Source organism: Amblyomma mixtum, chromosome 5 (genome assembly GCF_055824585.1).
Source record: "Amblyomma mixtum isolate Tamu chromosome 5, ASM5582458v1, whole genome shotgun sequence".
Taxonomy (NCBI): domain Eukaryota; kingdom Metazoa; phylum Arthropoda; class Arachnida; order Ixodida; family Ixodidae; genus Amblyomma; species Amblyomma mixtum.
Window position 1 is genome coordinate 15,527,487 of NC_143016.1, and position 22,631 is coordinate 15,550,117.

The 22,631-nt window shown below is 42.7% G+C and overlaps 1 protein-coding gene across 2 annotated transcripts in view; it reads right to left on the minus strand.

The window, feature by feature from the left end:
- LOC149341371 (NBAS subunit of NRZ tethering complex-like) overlaps nucleotides 1–22,631 on the minus strand; it is a 73,367-nt gene that overhangs the window by 23,713 nt on the left and 27,023 nt on the right. For both annotated transcript variants that reach the window (XM_089543455.1, XM_089543456.1), the window contains exons 20-37: nucleotides 21,126–21,364; nucleotides 19,355–19,441; nucleotides 19,181–19,255; nucleotides 18,444–18,573; nucleotides 16,948–17,082; nucleotides 14,186–14,359; nucleotides 14,021–14,094; nucleotides 13,780–13,839; nucleotides 12,938–13,006; nucleotides 11,468–11,590; nucleotides 10,590–10,692; nucleotides 8,393–8,601; nucleotides 7,193–7,305; nucleotides 6,716–6,792; nucleotides 6,030–6,125; nucleotides 3,729–3,850; nucleotides 2,560–2,710; nucleotides 1,394–1,560 (exon numbers count right to left, since the gene is read on the minus strand). In XM_089543455.1, the coding sequence (XP_089399581.1) occupies nucleotides 1,394–1,560; nucleotides 2,560–2,710; nucleotides 3,729–3,850; nucleotides 6,030–6,125; nucleotides 6,716–6,792; nucleotides 7,193–7,305; nucleotides 8,393–8,601; nucleotides 10,590–10,692; nucleotides 11,468–11,590; nucleotides 12,938–13,006; nucleotides 13,780–13,839; nucleotides 14,021–14,094; nucleotides 14,186–14,359; nucleotides 16,948–17,082; nucleotides 18,444–18,573; nucleotides 19,181–19,255; nucleotides 19,355–19,441; nucleotides 21,126–21,364 (2,204 nt within the window). The remainder of the gene's footprint in view (nucleotides 1–1,393; nucleotides 1,561–2,559; nucleotides 2,711–3,728; nucleotides 3,851–6,029; nucleotides 6,126–6,715; nucleotides 6,793–7,192; nucleotides 7,306–8,392; nucleotides 8,602–10,589; nucleotides 10,693–11,467; nucleotides 11,591–12,937; nucleotides 13,007–13,779; nucleotides 13,840–14,020; nucleotides 14,095–14,185; nucleotides 14,360–16,947; nucleotides 17,083–18,443; nucleotides 18,574–19,180; nucleotides 19,256–19,354; nucleotides 19,442–21,125; nucleotides 21,365–22,631) is intronic.

Below are 22,631 nucleotides of genomic sequence, written 5' to 3' on the forward strand. Positions count from 1 at the left end.
TGTTGAATAGTAGCTTGTCTATATGATGGCATATCTTGTTCTAGATGAATACATATTAGAGCCAGATTGTAGACATTATCTTGCATAGAGCAACAAAATATTACGCTATATATTATTTATACATATTATCGGGAAAAGTAAATGGACCATGACAGCAGATTTAAAATTTTATTTCTTGAAACGTAACCCTTCAGCGAAAGCTCACTCTGTCAGCAAGTGTTCAGCACACCAAACTGCACTTACCATGCTCAACATTTTCTGTTTGTAATGTTAAAGTGTCCTGCAATAAAACCTTCAAGTCAACTGCATATCGAATTTACACAACTGTAAGTCGCTTTTTTTAAATTTGAAAATCCAAAGTGGGGGAGGGGGGGCGGGGCAGCAACAAAAAGTGCCAGAATACAAGTTAAGACTCTCAGGACGGGTGACCCAGGTGAGGCGGCTGCAGCGACGCAAAATTTTCAGCTGTTCCATGCGATGTCATGGTGCGATTGTGAAGTGTGGAATTTCGCAGGAAGACATGCTGTGGTTTTTTGCCAAGTGGGGGATTTTGCTGGATGACGACAATAAAACGATGTGCTCTGTGACCGCAGCAGCGATGACGGCGGCAGCACTAGTGAAGACGATGCCGCAAGTGTGGACAAGCAGTCCAGAGACTAATACATTTTCGCTCTGGAATGTGCCTATGAGCGTGCCCCTTTCTGTATTCCTGACATGCGATATGGGAGGGGGGGACTTACATTCAAGTCAACTTACAATCGTGTAAACACGGTAATCCATTTACTTTCCAGCCGATAGCACATCCCTTGAGTGAGCACCCAAGTGGGTTGTAGTGAAGGGGATAAAAGGACAAGTGCCATAAAAAGCACAACATGTCAGCCACAAGCATACTGTAATACACTGCATGCATACTACAAAGAAATAAGAATACTAGTACACCCATAATAGCGCCGAAGTGTTTTGCAATATGTGTGCACACATTTACACACAAAATGTACATACTGGAAAACATTGTGGTGCCATTGCAAACTTCACACTAGTCTCTACAGTTCCTAATGCAAACAAATCCAATGCTGAGCTCGTTCGTCCTCCATTTGTACTATCTGACCAGATGCTCATAATCCACATGCTTGAATAAGTAAGCTGAGCAAAAGGACAGCTAATTACATTATGTGCAGGCTATGTGACAGCATGACAAGCTGTTGATGCCTTTCCAGGAAGCGATTTCATTTCCGGTCTGTTGACGTCACTTCTCTACAGTCAGTCAGCTAATTTAGCTTTCAACACTTTTTTTTCCCCGATAAGGCTTCCAATGCTATCGTATAAAAAGAAATAATGTAAAAGCCACATTGTATGCGCCAATCGTAATGAATGAAATCTGTCGTGCCCATACCTGACAGTACTTTTCCAGAAGTCAGCACTGCCCAGAGTTGTCAGCATGGAGCGTGTCTTCCCTGCTGTGAGGCCCACGAAGCCCCAGGAATTCTCCTGGCTTTCATCCGACTTCACCGAGTCGCCAGAGCCCCACGAAGAAAGCCCCTTGCTGTCAGGCAGGTGTGCCTTTTGCAGAACAAGACAACAATTAACTACCACCAAAAAGAGGGGTCTGCTTACCAGTAAAGCAGCGTAGCAAAGTAGTTTTGTGGGAAACATCTTTTGCACGGTCTTTGGGCACAAAGGACCTGTATAGCGAGGTTATTGATTTCTACAGGAAACATACAAGAAGGCAGATTTTGTAGCAAATCAGTCTTGTAGTTTCCTTAAAAACTACGTACGAAAAGTCCAACCCAAAAATTTATTCACAGCAATAAATGTTCCCTTTGTGTTCTGACTGGCTGACTAACATCTCTGTGTGACTATCAGGCACCAGCTTCAGATAGGGAGGGAATGCACTACCATCAGCATCAAATGAAACGTAAGCAAGATAACTCAAATGTGAACACAAGGATAGCAAAATATCAAGCTGCTAAAGACGAGATACAGGTGGCGTCCAGTAACAATTCCATGTGGAGGCCTCTGCACCTTCAGTGTGAAAGCAGCTGACAACTGGAATCGTTTGAATTTCGTGTTCCTATCTGTCACTGTTCTTCCATTATCTAGTTTGCATTTCATTTGATGCTGACAGCATATAAAATATGGAAGGCTTGGCCTCAAGGTTGGCGCATAATTTTCTCAGCTGTAATTTTGATAAACAAAGTCCATTTAACATGTGGGTTGTCTGGCCCTTGAGTCAATTTAGCGATGTTCAAATAGGAGCTTAGTATTACATATATACTATTATTGCATGAAATTAATAAAATAATCTACAAACAGAACAATATGCCATAGGCTCCACATTCAGGGGCAAAATGAGTACTACTGTATACATACGGTGGCCTACCGCGTTGAGTCAACAAGTGAATGGGTAGCAGAAAAATCAGAAAATTTTAGAAAAGACTGCCCAATGAGAAGAGCATCCATACCTGTCTGCAAAAGTGTCTCAATGGCTGGTATGATTAAAACACAAGAAAGAGATGAGAAGAAACGTGGGGGAACAGAGATGTGACGAGGCGTCCTCACCGATTCTTTGCTGGTGCTGCTGGACAGCTCCTCCTGTGGAAGGTCCAGCTGCTGGTAGATCTCCTGCAGTTCCAGCATCTGGGTGGCCTTCAGCAGCTTGTCCACTGCAGTGTCAGGGCAGTAGCAGAGGGAGAACGCAAGCAGCTTCTGCCTGGAGCATTTTTTTTTTTTTTTGAAGAGAGAGGGAAAAAAGGATAAAGGCAGAGGAGAATGGAATGAAACGAATAAAGCCGTTCAACTCACTAGAGCAGCAAAATGCGTACAACCTGTCCTTCACATCAATAATTTCACCCTGAGCAACAACAAGCACAAAGCTATACAGTCAAGCCCACTTATAACAATATTCAAGTGCCATGGAAATACCATTGTTATAACCAATAATTGTTATAACAGGGTTGTGACGAAAAAAAGAAAGGATGACAAACTTTAGAGAATTTATTGACAGGAAGGACCTGGAGGGATTTGATTGTTCTAATGCCTGTAAAAGCTTGTTAATTCGAACTTCAGGAAACCGGAACAATGTTCACTGATGACGAAAGCACTGCCATCACTGCGCCACCAGGAGCTTCGCGCACCTCCACGTCACAGGAATCATTCTTATGGGAAATTCAAGAAGCATGCAGAACTAAGGCTGTGGTGACAGCTGACAAGAGAAAAAAACCGGCGCTGGCTGCATGCACGCGCACTGCTCAGACTGATTTGGGGTGTGCGTAGCCAATGCAGCAATGCAGCAGCTCTCCTGACGTGATGACGCCTGCCTCTTTTGCTATCGTGGCGTTGCTGCGCCACCTTAGTCCATTGGTCGGCCCCACACGTGCACGCTTTTGTGTTGTAAGCATGGTTTTGATGGTGTGGTTGTAGCATTTCCTTGTTTTTTTTTTTTTCTATAATGGTTGACATGGTTGACACTCAATTACCAGATTTAATTGTTATAACCAATAATGTGCCTTGACAGCATTGCTATAAGCAGTTTATTTTACCATACAACACATGGCAAAGCTGATGGTGCCATGACTGACCATTGTTATATCCGATATATTGTTATAACCAGTATTGTTATAAGTGGACTTGACTGTATGTTTTATTTATTTATTTACAGATCCTGCCGTCCCAACTGTGAGACACTCTACGGTGCAACAGCTGTGCTCTAAAAAGAGAGAAACACATACCGAGCCACAACATCTGGAAACTCAGCGCACTCTCCTAGGCTCTGGCAGATTTTCCATCCTTCTGAATGGCTCCCAGCCATCAGCTTTTCACAGATCTCATGGCACTGCTTGTAGTCTGAATCCTGTAAGAAAACAGAAATTGAAGGCTGCACTCCCTTGAGCTTGCTTGCTTTTCCAGATGCCTGAGTTTGACATCTCACACCAATGGCCACCTGCCCTATTCATTGGAATCCTACTAATGCCTCCCAACATGCAAGAGTTCTGAAACACTCATGCTGACCATTTCCCATGTTTTTTATGACCCCTCACTATCTTTCGTGGCTCACGCTGCCTTGAGGTTACAGATAAGACATCGCTGGTGGCTGGTGTTTAGCTAGCATTCAGAAGTAAACTGGGGAAAAATATTTTAAACATGAAGTCCAATGGAATGAAATTTGCCCTTGATTGGGATTGTTGCAGGTGCATCAACTATACCTGCTCCTGAACCTTTCAGTGCCCTAGCAATGCTGAAAAAAAAAAAAAAATACAAATAAAAATTTTGTTGGTGACAAAGAAATACACCTAGGAGGAATTGTTTTAGGCCCCTTTTAAAAACTCTCTAAATTCCCCTGTAAATGCCGCTGCTGTGATAGAAATAGAAAGTGAATGCCAGATATAAGAGGACATTAACAAAAAGCATAAATTAAAAAAAAAAAGAGAAAAACACTGGCATTTTGGTTATGCAAGAGCAAGGGGGCAAGAATAGAAGAAAAAAAAAAGCAAAAGACAAATCTTAATATTTGAGACAAAGTAAAAAATGAAGCCATAGTGCCGAAGTTCAAAGGGTGATAGCAGTGATCATACCCATGTGAGACCACACATCCATTGCAAATGAGCACGCATTCTACCAGAATCACTATGCTAGACTAGAAAGGTTTTGACAAGCCTTTGGCAAATGACACAAATGACTGTTGGCTGTCAATCAGTCCAACTGCATTCTCTTCAGCCATCCCATCCTTGCCATTTTTTTTAAGTAATGATGCAGAGCACAAGCTACTTTTAGTCTGCTGCACTGAGCAAAGAGGCAGAGCAGGGAGTATTAACAACAGTGTCTAAGTTGCTCGTCATAGAGTGCAGTTTGCTCTGCATCACTTACAGCTACACAAAAACGCTTGAATGTTGTTATTGCGAAAGCAATACTACACTCATGAACGGCCTTTCGCGTAGCAGCGGCCGGTATCCACGTTTGACCTTTAGAATGACCTCTGACGCCATACCAGGGTGAGAGATGGGCTACCAAGTCGAGTCGCCGCGCAGCGCCGGCCAGTACCCATGCGTGACATTTAGAATGACCTATTACGTCATTCCATGCCTAGTGACGTCATAGCGTGACGTCATACCAGGGTGAGAGATGGGCTACCAAGTCCAGTCGTTGCACAGCGGCGGCCGGTAGCCACATGTGACCTGTAGACATGGCGCACTGCGTTCCTTCTGTTGGAGGCGCTGCGCTTTTGCTTTCGCAACCTGCTAGGCTTAACCAAAGCCATGCCCCCGCCAATTTTTCTGACACCATTACTATACGACCACTGTTGTTGCTGCAGATGAGCTCATCCATGTCCTAACTGTAGATTGTGTTGAGTTCCTTCTCTGCGATAAGGTCACTGATTGATTGCCAGCACTTGGAACACCTTACAGCATAGGCGTGCAGAGGGGAGGGGGGGCAAAGTTGGTAGCGCTTGTTCATGTCTTCTGGGTAGCAGGAAATAATATGGAACAAAAATTTGTGCCCCCCTTCTCTTGTCTACTAGTAGAGGGGGAGGGGGGGTTGCACTCCCCCTCGTGCCTCCCTCTGCGCATGCCTATGCCTCTTAGTATGATTTGATGGCCGCAGGCAAGCACAGATTTTAAGCATGCAAAGTCATCCACTCCCAGAAATCTGTAGAAGGAAGAAGGAAGTAACACCAGCCACATCTGAATGCCTTTACCCAGATTGCCAATGTTCATCTCGCACCATTTTCTACCTTTTTCTCGAACGCCAGGAACCAATCTTCAACAAAATCTAGGCTGCCTCAGACCATTACGAGCTTAGAAACATCAATCTACATCCTAAGTGAGGGGAATAGACAGAGCGGTACCGGCATATGAAAATTGCAACAGGTTACAATAACTGAGCAATGCAACCCTCTCAGCTGCACTAGGCGTGTAAGCTGATATTCATTCAGGATAGGATTCCTCAGGAGGTCCCCCTTAATCTCCTAGAGCATCTCTCAGGCTCCATAAAGATACATTTTTAGGGTCCAGCATGTCACCCTAAAAACATACCTCAAAGGCAGCATCCGCAAGCAAGGAAAGCACAGCTCCTTCACGACGTGCTGTGTCCTCACCGTAGAGGTGCAGGAGTTCAGCAAGCTTCAGCAGCTGGATAAAGGCAGCGAGCGAGAGATATAAAAAAAAGTTTGTCAGCTTCAGTCATCTACAAATTACTCACTTCTAGACGTAAACAAGACACAGAAAGAATCCTCTGAAACCAAGTGACAAGTTAGTTCACAACACATTACTTGAAGCATGAGTAAGTCTGTTCAGCAACATGTATTATTTGACAGAATTGGATAACAATTGAGTGACTGATACAAAATATCATAACAAATATTGTGCGTCCTCTAAATTTATTGCAAAGACAGAAGATGTAGATGTGAAAAGCCTACAAAACAAAACAGAACCACCATACATCCTGAATAGACAAAAGTACACTTTTGTAAAGCTCACATAAAAAGGTTATTTTTCTTCCAGCACCCCTTTTATTTTAAGTATTTTACCCAGTACACACAGCAAAGAAGTCTGTTCTTTACAGTATTTTCAACACCTGCAAAGCATGCCCTCAACGCCACCATATGGGATTAGTGAGTGCTGGGCCCATGTGCCCGAGACCTACGCAGCAGTTAAAAGAGACCCAGGCTATAAAATATGACTTTTCTCAAGGGGTGAAATAAACTAGTTGTAAGTGTTACCTTGCTCGGCTGTTTGTAGGCATGCGGAGTTTGACGTAGGGCCTCCCTCACCAGCTCCATCTTATCACAGTGGCGTGCTAAAAGAAAGACAGGAAGGACATTAAACAAACTTTGGCAATGCTAAAACCACACAGTATTATCGTGGAGTAAGTACGCAGTAATTTTGCACCTCGGTTCGGCATCTACCCACTCCTCTATATCCTCAGGATTCCTCGCAGATTTCTTTGCACTTAGATTAAAAAAATAAAGAGAAGAGACTGCACCCTCTCTTAATTCATATGCTTGGCCTGTTTATTTATTTATTTATTTTTTACTGATGGTGTCAGCAGCTCTGTCATGTGCTACTATACTTTTCTGTGCCAACTAAACAACTCTACACTTGATGGTCTAAAAGTTTACAAAATGACATCTCATGACAATGCTTTCTTGGAAGGAAAAAAAAAAAACCACAAGAACACAAGCCACTGAACAAGTTACCTTGGACGGGCAGTGCAGCAACTTTGAACTGATTCAGCAGGGGCAGAGCTGACAGAAAGTCCAACTCTGCCTTCACCTCAGGGAGCCGGCTATCGAGGATCTGCAGGCATGCTCTGAAGGAGAAATGCAGCAAAGCATCGAAATCATTAGACTTGAATATCCACGAGGCATGCGGCTATGAAGAATGTACTCCCGAGTGAAGACCCACATACACACCAATGCTTAGCTGCACATTTTGCAAGCACTACAGCACGACAGACTGTACACACAATGCAATTTTAGTTTGTCTCCTGCAACCTGCAAGTGTCGTGGTTATTATATTAAAACAACTTGCAAACCAATGTGACATACAAACAAAATTAATATAGTTCTAAAGATGGATTTTCCAAACTGTTCACTCTCTTCAGGGTTCATGCTAGCTCTCGCATCCCTTGTAGCCCAGGCTTACATGGGGAGCACTGTCTTTGGGCATCAGGTGAATGCAAGGGGTTTTTCGATTATGACATACAGCAATGCTGACAACAAAGCCAACACTATGGATTTCCCTAGAAAAAGTCTCTTGAACTGCTGCCCCTGTAAAGAAACAACTGCTGCACGAGAAATGTAATTAATGCATGTCTACTGTAGCTATAACCTCTATTGACATGAACAAAAACACATTTATAAAGACTAATTTCTAGATGTGCAAGGCAGTTCGGGTGTTACTTTGCCTTTTAAGCTGCATAAGTCTCGATTCACGGCTGTGATACCGACACACTTGTGGTTTGCTTGTATACTATATTCATTTGCACTTCTCTTGTCTCCCCATCATCAACTGCCATTCCGTTATTTTACGTCCTTCCCCACTGCAGAGTAGCAAGTCGGAGAATGATCACTCAGGTTGAGTTTTCCACCTTTGTAACCAAACCTCTCCCTTTCATTCACGTGCAAAGATGAACAATGTCCAAACTTTCGTTGAGTTTTTGCAATTCCTAAGAACTTTCTCACTACTTAAAGTTTTTCTGTTTTCTCAGTCACTGCATGCCTGACAGACTGCTGCGCAGTTTTTCTAGTGACGCTTTACTGTTACCGTGAAGGTATATAAACAAGTCTCAGTGAATTCTTAAGTGGTTTGCCAACAAGAGCAAGTCAACCAAAAGTTTATAAATGCTTCCCTCAACCAACAAGCACATTAAAAACACACATTTTTAACAAGCTTACCGTGCTAGTGGAATGCAGGAATCCGAGTGTGAAGCTGCTGAATCGACATACTCTCTGGCAGCAGAGAGAACCAGTTCCACAGAGGTCTCATATGGCAAGCTGTTTGGATGCTTTGGCTTGGAAGAGCCTTCTTTGTGGCAAGTCAGCAACTTCGATGCTGAACCAATAAACTCACGGTTTCCGGAGCCAAGCAATGCGTGAGCCACCATCTTATCATGGGAAGCAAGAAGCAAAACGCCCCACCTCAGTCACCTCAGTTCAGAGAAATGCTGCACAATGCAATGTGCCGACAGGTACAGGAATAAAATTTATTCTGCTGTAAGCTACAAATGTTTCTGCTCCTCTCCAGAGTAAAAAGGTCCTCTTCCTACCCCAAGAACAGGCTCGCTCCAAGAATCACATGACTGTGACCACCTGGCTCATGCCCACCTTGTAATGCCACACTAGTGTCCACCTGGACCTCACAACTGCCCATACAGGCATATAAAAGAGAGCCTACTCTCCGGCCTACCAGGAATAACTTTCTCATCAGCCAAAAAGCAAACACAGGAGTTTTAAGTTATGAATCATTGTGTCACGTAAATATTGATGTCATGTATCCCAGAAAATGAGCTACATGACTAACTACAGAACATGGTTGTCTTTGCAAGGTAGCCAGTCGTCAAAAAAGACATGCTTTCTGATGAATGTACTATCAGCGTCAAATGAAATGCGAAGAAAACACCGGAAACGCGAGCAGAAAAAATCAAGCATAATAGAGGATGGAGGTGAAATACAGGCGTGGGCTATTATTAACATTTCAGAAAAGCGGTCTTTTCGGCTTCGATGGGAAAATCAACTGCTCATGTATTTTGCCTCCCTAGTTTAATATCTGCGATTTGCGCTGTTCGCGTTTCAATTGGCTTGTTCGCGTTTCAATTGACGCTGACAGTACAGTGTGAAACGCCGCTTAAGCACTGTACTTTTTTCATACATTATGAACTTAGACATACAATATCAACAAAACATGGCTCATGGTTCTGATGAAGACACTGATGGAGAATTTGATAATTAGTTCTTAAACATAATAACTATGGTCTGACATATGTACAGCCTTCATCCAAAATTTAGAGCTTAAAGGGGCTGCGAAACACTGCCTGGGGGAATACCGGCTATACTTCAGGTGGGTTCTTTATGTCACACAGATGCTGAGTTAAAAAGAATTACAGGAATCGATGCACATGAACGGGAGTTATTCAGTGAAGAAATTTCAAAATACAAGCAAACAAAACGCTGCCCTCAACTCGATTTTGGCGGGGCTTCCCACTCCTATTTCGCTCTCCCAATGACGGCACCTGGCGCAACCAATCAAAACAGCCAGCCAAAGCACGTCGCGGAAGTTTGTACTCCATGGTTGCCTGCTCTCTGTGAGACTGGCAGCGTTGTTTCCATGCCAGAGCGCCCCTGGTGGTGTATTTTTATTTTACTTGCTTTGCAGGGCTTTTATCTAAGACAAGCAAGTTGTTTTTGTTGATCTAATATAAAACGCAGACAGGTGACAAAATGTGTCTCTATTTATTCACACAATTTGCAGTATATTTACTGTTTGTCCGGTCATCAAGCTTGCGCCAGGTGATATCATATCCGCTGCTAAAAACCCGACACTGTGTGGCGACACCATCAGAGCCATGAAGTTGTTTTTGGGAGGACATTAAAATATTAAAAAACGGAATGTATGCGGTATTACCGACGCTAATAGCACCATTATAACTCACTGTATGCAATCAACAGGCAAAACAGTTAACTAAGATTGTGTTTCTGGGCCCCTTTAAGGGGTTTGCTCCTGGGCCATGCCACGTGGCTTGTTATGCTGCAATATGTCATCCAAAAATGCACTCCATTCATTTTCAGAGAGTGGAGGAGTTCTGAAAGCAAGCAAAAGCTTCCATTCATCGCCAGCATTCCACATCTCATGAAGGTGAGAGGGACTCTCGTCCTCATCTCTTCATCAGGACTTTCATGAATGCCGCAAGAGATCCAGAAGCAAACCCCTGGGGTTCCAAACTTTTGAGCAAAGGCTGTACATTAAAAATGATAGTGAGAGGACCGGTGAACCCTCTCTGTGACACATGTTGTGCCTGCATTTCACGCCAGAGTTCCCGCATTTAAGAGCTCCACAGCTTTGTCATGCATGCTCTGAAGCTTGTGCATGAATTACCTTGACACAGTCAGATGCCGTGATGCTGGGGAAGACTTTCTTTTGAAATTGCAATATGTCATCCAGAAATGAGCTCCATTCATTTTCAGAGAGTGGAGGAGTTCTGTAAGCAGGCAAAAGCTTTCATTCATTAATAACAGATCATCTCCAGTGTAGCTTAGCCTACTGCAAGGCAAAGGCCTCCTTTGTAAAATTACGAAAAAAAGTTACGGGTTGACGGTTCGAAGAAAAAAACATTTTTTTGTACTTAAGCAAACCAGTTCACTGAAAAGTTTGGAAACATGAGAGAACATGCATGCCCCATCCGCTGGAATAAACACGAGCTGGTTGGGTAGTTGGATAAAGCAGAAACAATTGTTTTTTTTCCGCAAACGTGCATCCCAAAAAATTTGTTCGTGAGTGTACAAGCATACAAATAAACAACAAGAAATAAAAGCATGCACATCAACTCATTAATTTCAGAAAAATTACTTTGTAACAATACATCTTTAATAAAAAATGAATAAAGTAGCTTCATATAGTGTAACCAACACCAATGGTGAAGGTGATGAAGATCATAGCTATAATTCTTTGTAATAGGTGAGCTGTGGGGCTTAGTGCGTAGCAAAGACAGGAAAAAATGATTAAAGTAAAGAAAAAAAGAATATTATAACTGTTTATATTGTTCTGGTGGAGACCACTTTTAGACTTGAGTCATCACAACCCGCCCAAAACGCCAGCAGTGTTTCGGGCAGCCTTTCATATTTTGAGTGTGGCCCTGTCAATGCCCTGTCCAAAACCGAGCACATCTGGCAGGGAGTCGACGATGGCGTGAGGGAGGATTCCAGTATGCCCGACCACAATGATGACAAGGGTGGAACTGTTGCCAACACACCCACCTCTTCAGTGCAGCAGATGTCACTCTCTTCAGCAGCAGTTCTAGCTGCTTCACGTCACTGGCACTGTCGGCAAGTGCTCTGACACAAAGCTTGGCACCGTAACGCTGGAGACACTCTGCGACTCTGAGGGAAAAGGAGGAGGAGCAAGACCTTAGCATGAAGAGACTCTCAACTCAATTCACTTATACGCTCCTGTAAATGCAGTGCCGCAGTGATAAAAAGGAAGTAAGTATACTTACGGCCATGACATAAAATGCAAGTTTAAAGGGGGAACCTGGGTTATGGTATTTCGAAGTTGCCACTTCAGAAATGGGAAGAAAAGTTTGCAGTATTCCTGTTTCTGAAGTGTCAACTTCAAAACCCTACAACTCATGTTATATTACCGTATTTTCCAGTGTACAAGACGCACCTTTGTATAAGACGCACCCGCCATATATGCAGGCTGTCATTGAAAAAATTGGTATATAAGACGCACCCGTGTATAAGACGCACCCCAATTTTCCCAGTTAGGCTAGTGAGGCTTAATTAAACATGCTTATGCGACCATCGCAAAATGCACCGTACGTATGAGAAGTTCTTAAGCAACGCTAAGTGATCGAAAAAGGCAACACTCACGCCATACCAGCCCACGTTTTAGCACAAAAGAAAAAAAAGCGAAAGAACTCTCTTTATGTCCATAACAATTTATTTTTACATAAAAACTTTAAAGTCTTCATCTTCGGATGCGCTATCGAAAAGGCAACACGTCTGAAGCATTCTCTTCGCACTACGTACTTGCAAAGGGTGACTAAAAAAAAAAACATCGGCTTCTCTTGGCTTGTCTTGACAATGGCAAGAAGCGCGACTGTCGCCATCTTTTGGCATTTCACATTACCTTTGCTTGGGGCCTCCGAAACGGCCGCGTGTTTAAGATCCCGAAAGTGGGCAACCCCGCCGTTTCATCATAAAGTTCACCTAAAAAAGTTGCGCACGGCGGTCTCCGTATTGAAGTATTAACCATGTTACAACCGCGTTATTGGTAGTAGTATTTTTTCGGTGAAAAAAGCTTGAACATGAACCTGGGTAATTTCTGAACTCACAAAAAAAAAAGCGGAAAATTCGCATATAAGACGCACCCTTGTATAGGACGCACCAGCAAGATTTTTGAAAAAAAAACTGCGTCTTATACACCGGAAAATACGTATAAGTTGGATGGCAATTTTGCCCTTTATGCATTCCTTGATGTCACCAAAAAGGAATGGTATGCATTTTAAAAGCAAGTTGTTGACAGTAAAATTTTTAAAAGCTTTACATAATTGTAAAGGCATTAGTTTTACATCAGATTAAAAGGAAATTTGAAATCAGCATGCAAAAACACATGGTCCCATAAAAATGCCACAGTTATGATTAAAGTAGTAAAAACTGACTAGCTTCCTCCCTTAACTCAATGTAAAACAAGCAACAGCTATCTATGTAGCTCAATGTACTCACTCAATGTAGCTTTCGAGTGTATCCAGCTCATTATGCAGGCGCTTCAGCTCCTCGCTTTCAACATCACCACTGTAACAGGGCACAATCAGCCATACTGTGAGCAGTTTTTCAGAAAAAATAAAACGATCCTGCTGTAAAATGACTATTTACGAGATTCCTTGACGTTTAGCCAACTGAAAGCATTCAGTCACAGCTACAATGAACAAACTGCACACTAACAGCGTGCTTGCGCAAAAACTTCATGAAATGGCCTAAACTTTAATTACAGCACTCGTAATGCAAGAGACCGAAAGGTGCACAATGCAAGTTGCGTGCGGGTAAGTGGCAACAGCCAAAACGGCTGGAATCTGAATTTGTTATACGAGAAATTTTCGCTGTATGCACTCCACACACGCAATGATGTGGCAATATAAACTGGAGTCACAAAAAAATTAGCAAACGAAATTCCTCACAACTGCTCCCATCCTAATGATTGTGCAGACATTTCTGTGTTTGTGCTGCTTATTATACAGCAACGTGCCACAGTATTAGCTATGCAGAACACTGCAACTGTGATTCATGGTTAAACTGCGCGAAGAAAACACGGACAGAGACAGAAACACACGTACACAGTGTGTACGTGTGTTTCTGTCTCTGTCCGTGTTTTCTTCGCGCAGTTTAACCATGAACGAAAAGCACCAACTAGCCCGCCAGAAGACTCTTCTTGCAACTCTGAAATTTGCTATCAGCCTTTGCTTTCAACAGCTCTACTGAAACATGCTTCCTTAAAAGTTCTTTTTTCTTTACCGCTCCTGATTTCTTCAGCTGACTTCGTAGTGCAAACACTTAGGACTGCCACCTACCTTGCACCTCGCCGTGGAACACATTTGATGATTCTCCCAATGTAGTCCAGCTGATCCTCTCTGTACGTAAGAGCAGAGCAGGTGCAAGACATGCTCAGTGGTCGTCACACAGTCCTTTTAATTCACCACTTAAAGCAAGAATGGTGTTGACAGTACATCTTTCAACATAGGCTTGCACAAGCAGCTTTGTAATGTGAGGAATTGAATTCGCACATCAAAAGCAGCAAACATTCCAACAAACCTTTCACAGCTGCGGATGCACAATAAGGCCAGTTCTGCCAGTTCGTGGACATCTTGCAATATTCGCTCAGGATCCTTCGCAGGGAAAGGAGTAATATTCAGCTTGCAACAAAAACAAGGCTGAGGTGCAGTTCAGTTTATCGCCAGAAGGGTATGCAAAATATACCTCAAGATTGGAGTTCTCGAAGACTTGGACACACGGTGCCAGGTCCTCCTTTGCAGTCTCCGAGAAAAATTCTCCCAGCAGACGACGACGGCTGCCTGGTGAAGTCCTCTCGCACCGATTCACAAATGGCAGCAACCAATCCCGCACACACAGCACGTACTTCTTGTCTGAGCTCTGTGTGCAAAATCAATGGGACAACAATGTGGAACAAGTTGGAATACGAAAATGAAACTTCTGACCTTCGACTTTTAAAGGGCCACTCTGAGGCTTTTTTTTGAGCATTTTGAGTCAATGATTGCATCACAATCCTTAGAGAACCCTCTCTCCAACATAAAAAAACATTCTTCATGATTCGTGGCCAGAAACAATGCTTCACAACTGACGTAGTGATGACATCACAAACATTGTTGAAAAAAACAATCGTGTACATGTTGAATGGCTGCAATGGTGGTGTGATGAACCTATTCACAAAATACCACGGACAAACAACAACCCTCATAATCTGTTCAGCAAGCAGGCAGTGAGCATCAACAAGCAGGTAATGTTTTTGACTTCGTAAACACAGCGCTGCTCATACAGATGATGCCACGGAAGTGGCAAAATTCAAAATCGACTTAAACCAGAATGAAATGCCACACAGCTGCCAAACCTTGTTCAGGATGGAGAGGAAAACCTATAGTAAATGTTTTGTTAGAATATTCAAACCTTGAAAATTTTATCAAGTTGTCCTTTAATATTACTGTGCACTCCTATTATACAATGAATGGCTTGCTTCTGGGAGATTCAGGTTCAGCATCAAGTGCTTTCGTTTCAACCATTCTATGTATTACAAGCACTGCTTAACGAGCGAAGCCTTGTTTCACACGAATGCCCATTTTACACAACACGCATGAAACTGATTTAGTACCTATTACATGCACTCATTCACTCACTAAAAGTCTCACTCACACTCACTCACTCACAGAGAATTTCAGACACACACAAGATGAAGACAGAAAATCGAAACCCCAAGTTGAAAACTGACCAGAGGCACATACCGTACTTACTCAAATGCAACGGGAGTATTCTTCCTAATTTTTGTCTACTAAAGTCTACCCTACCGTTATAATCGAATACCGTGATTCGACAGCCCTACAGCAGTACCGTGGTGCAGCCATTTTGAAGAAATCACAACTCGGTTTCGGTTTCCGCAGTTTTGCGATGTTATGTTGACAACGTGAGTACAGAGTACCATGGAAGCCAAATCACAATCCCTATCAAGTCAAAACCGGTTGAAGTGTTGCTCTCTGTGTTTGTTGGGATGTCGTGCCTCTCGTGTTGTGGTGTCATGTTCTTTGCATGCAGTGTCAGTAGCGGTGCGGTTGTTTTGACTGTTACTGCAGTCCATAAGATGGCAACATGTGCTCAGTATGACACTCATTTTCTTCACCCTGCGTCAATCCTGGTGTTGGATTCATCTCATAGATGTCTGACCCCTGAGATGTAGACTAAGCTGGAGGACTCAAAAATCTACTTTGCTGTCATTATAGGTGGGATGACAACTGTGCTGCAGCCACTGGACATCTGCCTAAGTAAACCATTTAAGGACAGGGTAGAAAGAAACTGTACACCAATTGGATCCGGAAGATCAGACCCTGATGCCCTCAGAAAGAACAGATCGCTAAGTGGGCGTCTGCCGCTTGGTACAGCCTGCCTCATGACATGGTCATTATGTCATTCAAGAAATGCTTCATATTAAATGACCACAACAGCACTGAGGATGACACCCATCTGCAAAGTCGACAGAGAGAAACACTTAGCTTCCGAGAACTCAGCCTCCGAAAACGAGGAATAGTGCACATTCTCAAAAAGAGGGCGAATGTTAGCCGCGATGTCCATTAAAAGTAGATACTTTTTTTTGCACTTCTTGGTCTCTCGTTACATTCGTGCTTTTATTTTTTTCGGCTAGGCAGCATGTAAAGTCTCCCTCACGGTACATTTGAAATTTCAGTAAATACAATAATAGACCTAATAATGATAATAGAGCGCTTTTTTCGGCATAACATTGCCAGCGGTGCAGTGCATCAAATACAACTAAGACATGCTAACTGGTTAACAAATACTGAATAGTTGACTTCTAATACTGCTAGTCACCTTGTTTATCATTAATAAATGTGTCACATCACCACCTTATTTATTGAGAGGCATGTAGCCAACCGTAAGTAATATTCATATCAGTTTTTAGAATTTTGAAAACGCAGTTACCCTCGGCGCTGTGGTAAACAGATTTTGCCTACATTGTGCCAAAATACATGCACATTCAAAAAGCTTGCAGGCAAAGAAACCCTTCCAGTGCAAGGAACTCGCTGAAATAACCAAAATTAATTGGGCTACGGTGCCATGAGTAAGTGTTTCCAAAATTCTAAAAACTGATATAAATATTACATACCGTGGGTGCCTCTCAGTAAATAAGGGGACTAACAGTAATAGTTAAAAAATTAACTACTCAATATTAGCTAATCGGCCTACTAGTCAGCACATCCTAGCTGTATTCTGATGAGCTACACCACTGACAATGCTGTGACGAAAAAAGCGTCCTATCTAAAGAGGCCTATTCTTAAAAACAGCAGAACATCCTAGGTGAGACACCCGGTAATTTTTCCCAATGCACCGGCTGGCTCAACAGTAAGTTTTCCAAAACCAAGCAATCAAGTGGTGCAGATACATGGCTGCACTGCTTTCGTGCAGGTGTCAGAGGAAAATGTGTACGCTGGTTCACTTGCCATGCTCATCAGGAGCCTGATCTTCTCCCCATCTGACATCTGTTCCAGCTGGACAAGCGTCACTGGTTGGCTGATGCGGCACTCGTACACGAGTGTATCGAGGGTCAGCAAGTCGCCGTACAACTTGCCCAGTCCCTGCAAACATGCAGCAAGCATAGAGCTTCTTCAGGCTGTCTTGAAAAAACTAGCTTCTTCACTAACCATAATATGTGCACTTGTGTGATTTAAGCAGTTAGTTGTTGATATAGAAAGCAACAACTGTACAAGCTTTATGATGAGATGAAACCCAGCAGGTAGATTCAGCTTGAGTATAAGGCACTTCAGTTTACTACTTCCATGTACGACAGATGCAGATTAACAAAAAGAAAAAAAAAATTTTCACAGCTTGAGTATAAGGCATTTCAGTTTAGTACTATTTCCAGGTACGACAGGTGCACATTAACAAGAAGAAAAAAAATTTTTTCAAGTGCGTGTTTGAGTCTGTTACAGGGCCGCTCAACATCTTAGAAAATTTTTAGAGAACAAGTGCTGGATGAACACTCGATGCCCAGCTTTGAACTCTTGGTGATACGAATCCCACAGGGTCACAAAAAATTATCGTCTAATATTTTGTATCATTCAAATGAACAAAATTTGTATGCAGAAGCATAGAAAATGCACTCCTGCAGATCTGTTTTATGGCTGATGGGATTTATTCACGGCCGTGCAGCCACAGCTCACTGTTCACGGTGCATACAGTGCAACTGGTGATCGTAACGTCGGTGATGTGAGGACGCGCTTAGTGTTTGAGAGTGCGGTCTGGGCTCGAGCGTTCGTATCATCCACAGTGCCGCAGGAGAGAGTTCAGAACATCTGGAATTCTGCACACCGTGCACAGGGCACTCCAATCGGGGAATTTTATGAATTCGCATCAGTATTTGCATATAAACCATGTCCGTATCACCGAGATTCTATTGTACTTTGCAATTTTAAACAAAAGGCTATATCTCAGCACCTGCTCCTCAGTGGCAAGACTAGCCTCCGTGTTGTCCTGTTGCAGTCTGAGATGTACAAGGGCAAAGTTCCAACAAGAAAACTCTTAGATGTTATGTTACTCTTAGATTTTATGTTACACTGCTCACTGCGATGAGCAGCACAATTATTCTGCATTTATATGCAACAGTTACTATACTTTCAGCTGGCTTGATTTCCAGAAAGTCTCTCACATGCAAGGCAACCATATGTAGCTAACATTAAGTAATAACTTTCATTTTTAAGACTGCATGCTATCTATAATTAATTTAGAGCACAGTTTCATGACTCTAATGAGCCTTCATGCGGCAAAGATTAAATCTTCTCTCACTATAAACTAGACCACAAATAATAAAAATTTATATAAAAGGATTCATCGTGTGTTAATATGCACAAAAAGTAATTTTGGTACACTAAGCACTGTTTTTTTCTTGCTTGCACACAAAGAAAAGCAATGCTGCATGGTCTACAGCAGCAATTCAGACCTCCACATTGTTCAGGCATCCAATCTTGATTAACGAAAGGGCATTCTCAACCAAACAGCTCATCTCCTCAATCTCGTGGGCTCGCTCTGAATACCACTGGGTCAGCATCTCACAAGTCAGGTTCCTGGTCCTGTAAGAGAGAAAGGCAAGGTTCCTTTTAGTGCTCACTCCCAGCATGACAAAGAATACATGAAAGAGCCTTCACAAATTAAAAAAAAAAGACTTTAATGCATCTGTAGTGCCACATCTGCTTGCATGCAATAATGAACAAAAGATATGATCATGGACAATACTTGTCACTATGTATGATAATTTACTAAAAGAAATAAACAAATGCCATAAAAATGTATATCAGATAAGTAAATAAACTAAGCAAGCCTGCCACCCAAGGCAGGCTGCCCATTTTTTCGTACATGCCCAGTGCAGAAAATGCTACTGCGCATGCGACATTTCAGATTTCAGCTTCAAAGCCTTTCAAGTATCTTATCACCCGCTCTGAAGGTGACATCACAGAAACCAGATTTTGTAGCTGGACGAAGGTTTAAATAATCAGCTTCATCATGAACGTTCCCATTTGTTCATTTTTAGATTAATGCACAGCTGCTATCTGTGTGTAATAATTTTGCTGAGGCTGGTCTTTAATGACACGGCTTCTACACACCTGCAGTGCCCACAATTAACTGCGAGTGCTGCAGAACCGATACAAGGAGAGAAGAGATGGGTGCACTTTCACTCACCACCACTTTTGCAGCGTGGGATTGTCATCATAGAAGTCCCTGTCGAATGCATTCCACACAGCCACCATAGGTGCCCTGAGACAGCAAAATGCAAACAAACATGCGACTGAGAATCCAGCTTACATGGCTGCACAAGAGCCATAAAAAAAAATGCTTCACAGGGTCTGCTCTTACTCGTGGATCATCTCCTCGCACCAGTCCTTCTCCCTCAAGTCTCGCAAGCTCCATGGGATCAGCTCGCGTGTATTTCCGTCGGTTAACCTGAAAGGCGGGTTTAACAGAACATGAGACGAATGTGTACAGACCATCACTTTTTTTTTCATTGTTTTCCATTTATTTTATGCGTACCTCATTTAGTATTCTATTACAAGTTGCTCAAACTTTGCATAGTTCATCAGCAATTCAGTAGGAGTAAAGTTATTGGTAGTAACACGTTAATATGACTAAAGAACAAATTCACTCAATATGCAATGCTGTCTTTTGAGGGTTTCTCATGAATGTGTTCTTTCACTGCTCTGTGTTTTCTTTTTGTCTCCAGAGAGAAGCATAAAGACGGCCAGTATAGACAAGAACTGCACCTAATCATAATGGCAACATTTGATGCTAAAATTTTAGGGCTGCAGTAAGTTCAGTATTCCTCTATAAGAAGACACAGGAAGTTAATCTCATGACTGCAGTGAAGCTAGAAATGGCAGAACAGAGACAGCCTTTTGATGCAAGACAGCTACCAGGTGCCATGGCCTCTACCCAGGAAAATGCGCTGTATGGTTCCATGCAGAGTCCATTTGTCAACGAATGACCAAAAGGTGCAGATATGTGGCATAAACAAATGTTTTAATAAATGTCTGTATACAGCAGTGCTGTTACTTTGTGGCATGTGAAATCTGCGAAATATGTCCCAACTACAATTGCAGTGAAGAGGGCAAAACCTCATTACAGTAAGGAGTTATCTGAGGCAGGCATATTTCCTAAGAGCACATGAAATTTCAGAATAAGTGTGCAGTACAAACTCGATGCTAACAACAAAGTTCGTTCTAGCCTGTGACTACTCAATAGAATTAATGTACCTGGCCATTGGAAGGTTAAATACGGTATTTTCCGGTGTATAAGACGCGGGTTTTTTTGAAAAATCTTGCTGGTGCGTCCTATACAAGGGTGCGTCTTATATGCGAATTTTCCGTTTTTTTTTTTTGCGAGTTCAGAAATTACTCAGGTTCATGTTCAAGCTTTTTTCACCGAAAAAATATTACTACCAATAACACGGTTGTAACATAGTTAATACTTCAATACGGGGACCACCATGCGCAACTTTTTTAGGTGAATTTTATCATGAAACGGCGGGGTTGACCACTTCCGGGATCTTAAACACGCGGCCGTTTCGGAGGCCCCAAGCAAAGGTAATGTGAAATGCCAAAAGATGGCGACAGTCGCGCTTCTTGCATTGTCAAGACAAGCCAAGGGAAGCCGACATTTTTTTTTTTAGTCACCCTTCGCAAGTACGTAGTGCGAACAGAATGCTTCAGCCGCGTTGCCTTTTCGATAGCGCATCCGAAGATGAAGACTTTGAAGGTTTTATGTAAAAATAAATTGTTATGGACATAAAGAGAGTTCTTTCGCTTTTTTTTCTTTTGTGCTAAAACGTGGGCGGGTATGGCATGAGTGTTGCCTTTTTCGATCACTTAGCGTTGCTTAAGAACTTCTCAAACGTATGGTGCATTTTGCGATGGTCGCATAAGCATGTTTAATTAAGTCTGACTAGCCTAACTGGGTAAATTGGGGTGCGTCTTATACACGGGTGCGTCTTATATACCAATTTTTTCAATGACGGCCTGCATATATGGCGGGTGCATCTTATACAAGGGTGCGTCTTGTACACCGGAAAATACGGTAATACGAAAAGAAGCAAGGAATGAGTACAAGTGTGTGATAAACTAGAGATTCGTACCTGGCCTTAGGAAGGCAGCTGGCATACTGTGATGGTGGCAGGGTCTCTGGGAAATGGCTGAGCACAGTAAGCCAGTGGGGGAGGGAGAATGCCCCAGCATAGGTGAGCAGTGTTGACACAGCCGTGGCGTTTCCTTCCTGCGCGAATGCCAGGGCTGCCTCGAGGGGCGGCTGGCAGCGGAACTCCTCAAAGAAGCTGGCGTCAAACTTCTCGGGAGACAGCTCGAGTCCTTCCTGGATCTGTTGTACAACACGGCACCATAGCTGTTGTACAATAAAGCACCATAGTTGTGAGAAAACTGCAGTTGAATGCAGTGAATACAGCCTCACAGAGACATGTCCAGAGGCGACTGTGGCGACAGCTCTACGCCACAGAATGCTGGACTCGGCCAAAACAAAAAATGATTTTTTTTTTTTTTTTTACGAAATACTCTCAGTCACACTGGCAACAATGCTTCAACTGGGCTGACGTGATATGACCAAGTGCTATAGCTGACTAGCACGGCATTGTGCAGCTGATTATGAAGTGTCATGTTTAATGCCTGGTCACAGTGGCCCCGTTTCAATGAGGGAAAAATGCAAAAGTAGCAGTTCTGTGTGCTGACATTTTAGTGCGTTTTAAAGAGCTCTTGGTGGCCAACATTGCCCCTGAACACTCTGTTCCTGTACCTGTTCACACCCTGCAGCATAGTTTTGGGACATTAAAAAAATGTGCGAATAAAAAACTTCAATGCAACCCAGAAGAATAAATCTCATGTTCAGTAGTAAGCTTCTATAAAGTGAGAAGGGGAGATCCAAACAAACTAAGGCATTTAACTACATTATCAAGTAGGTTAAGCAACACAAATATGTAATGAAATCAGTGATGTGCACAGGATTTACTGAGCATTCGAAAGCTTAATCTGGTTCATGCCAGTGCTTAAATTTTGCCTCATAGAGCAACTCTGCTCATATTTGTATATGCACAATTTTAGCACAACTTTAGCACAACTTTAGCCCAACTTTAGCACAACTTTAAATGCACAAATTCAACCTTATTCTCAACCCTAACAGCAATTATGAAAAGCTCTTTCACATTATTTCCTGAGCTCAGATGCTGGTTGGATGCCAGTCATGGGCAGTATCGAAGATACATGTATCTTTGATACTATCTTTCGATACATTTTGTGTATCGGTATTAGGTATCACGTGCTGAAAACTAGAGTATCGGAGTATCGGTATCGAAAATACATTTTTAGTGTATCGTGTATTTTACGATACTCGATACAAAAAAAAAAGCTGTAAAAGCCCTCGCTCAGGCGATAGTACAAGACGAGCGGCAGCACCTTCGCTGCTTTTTAGCCAACTCCCAAGCTACAATTTCCGGATCGGCGTTTCTGCGCTGTCCGACTGTTCGCCGTCCCATTTCAGTGCGACTGCTCGCACGTGTTCCTAGTTTGCGGTATAAGCCAGTAGCCCTCGCCGTGTTACATGCGAATAAGCAGCAGCTATGGCTGACGAACTTCGA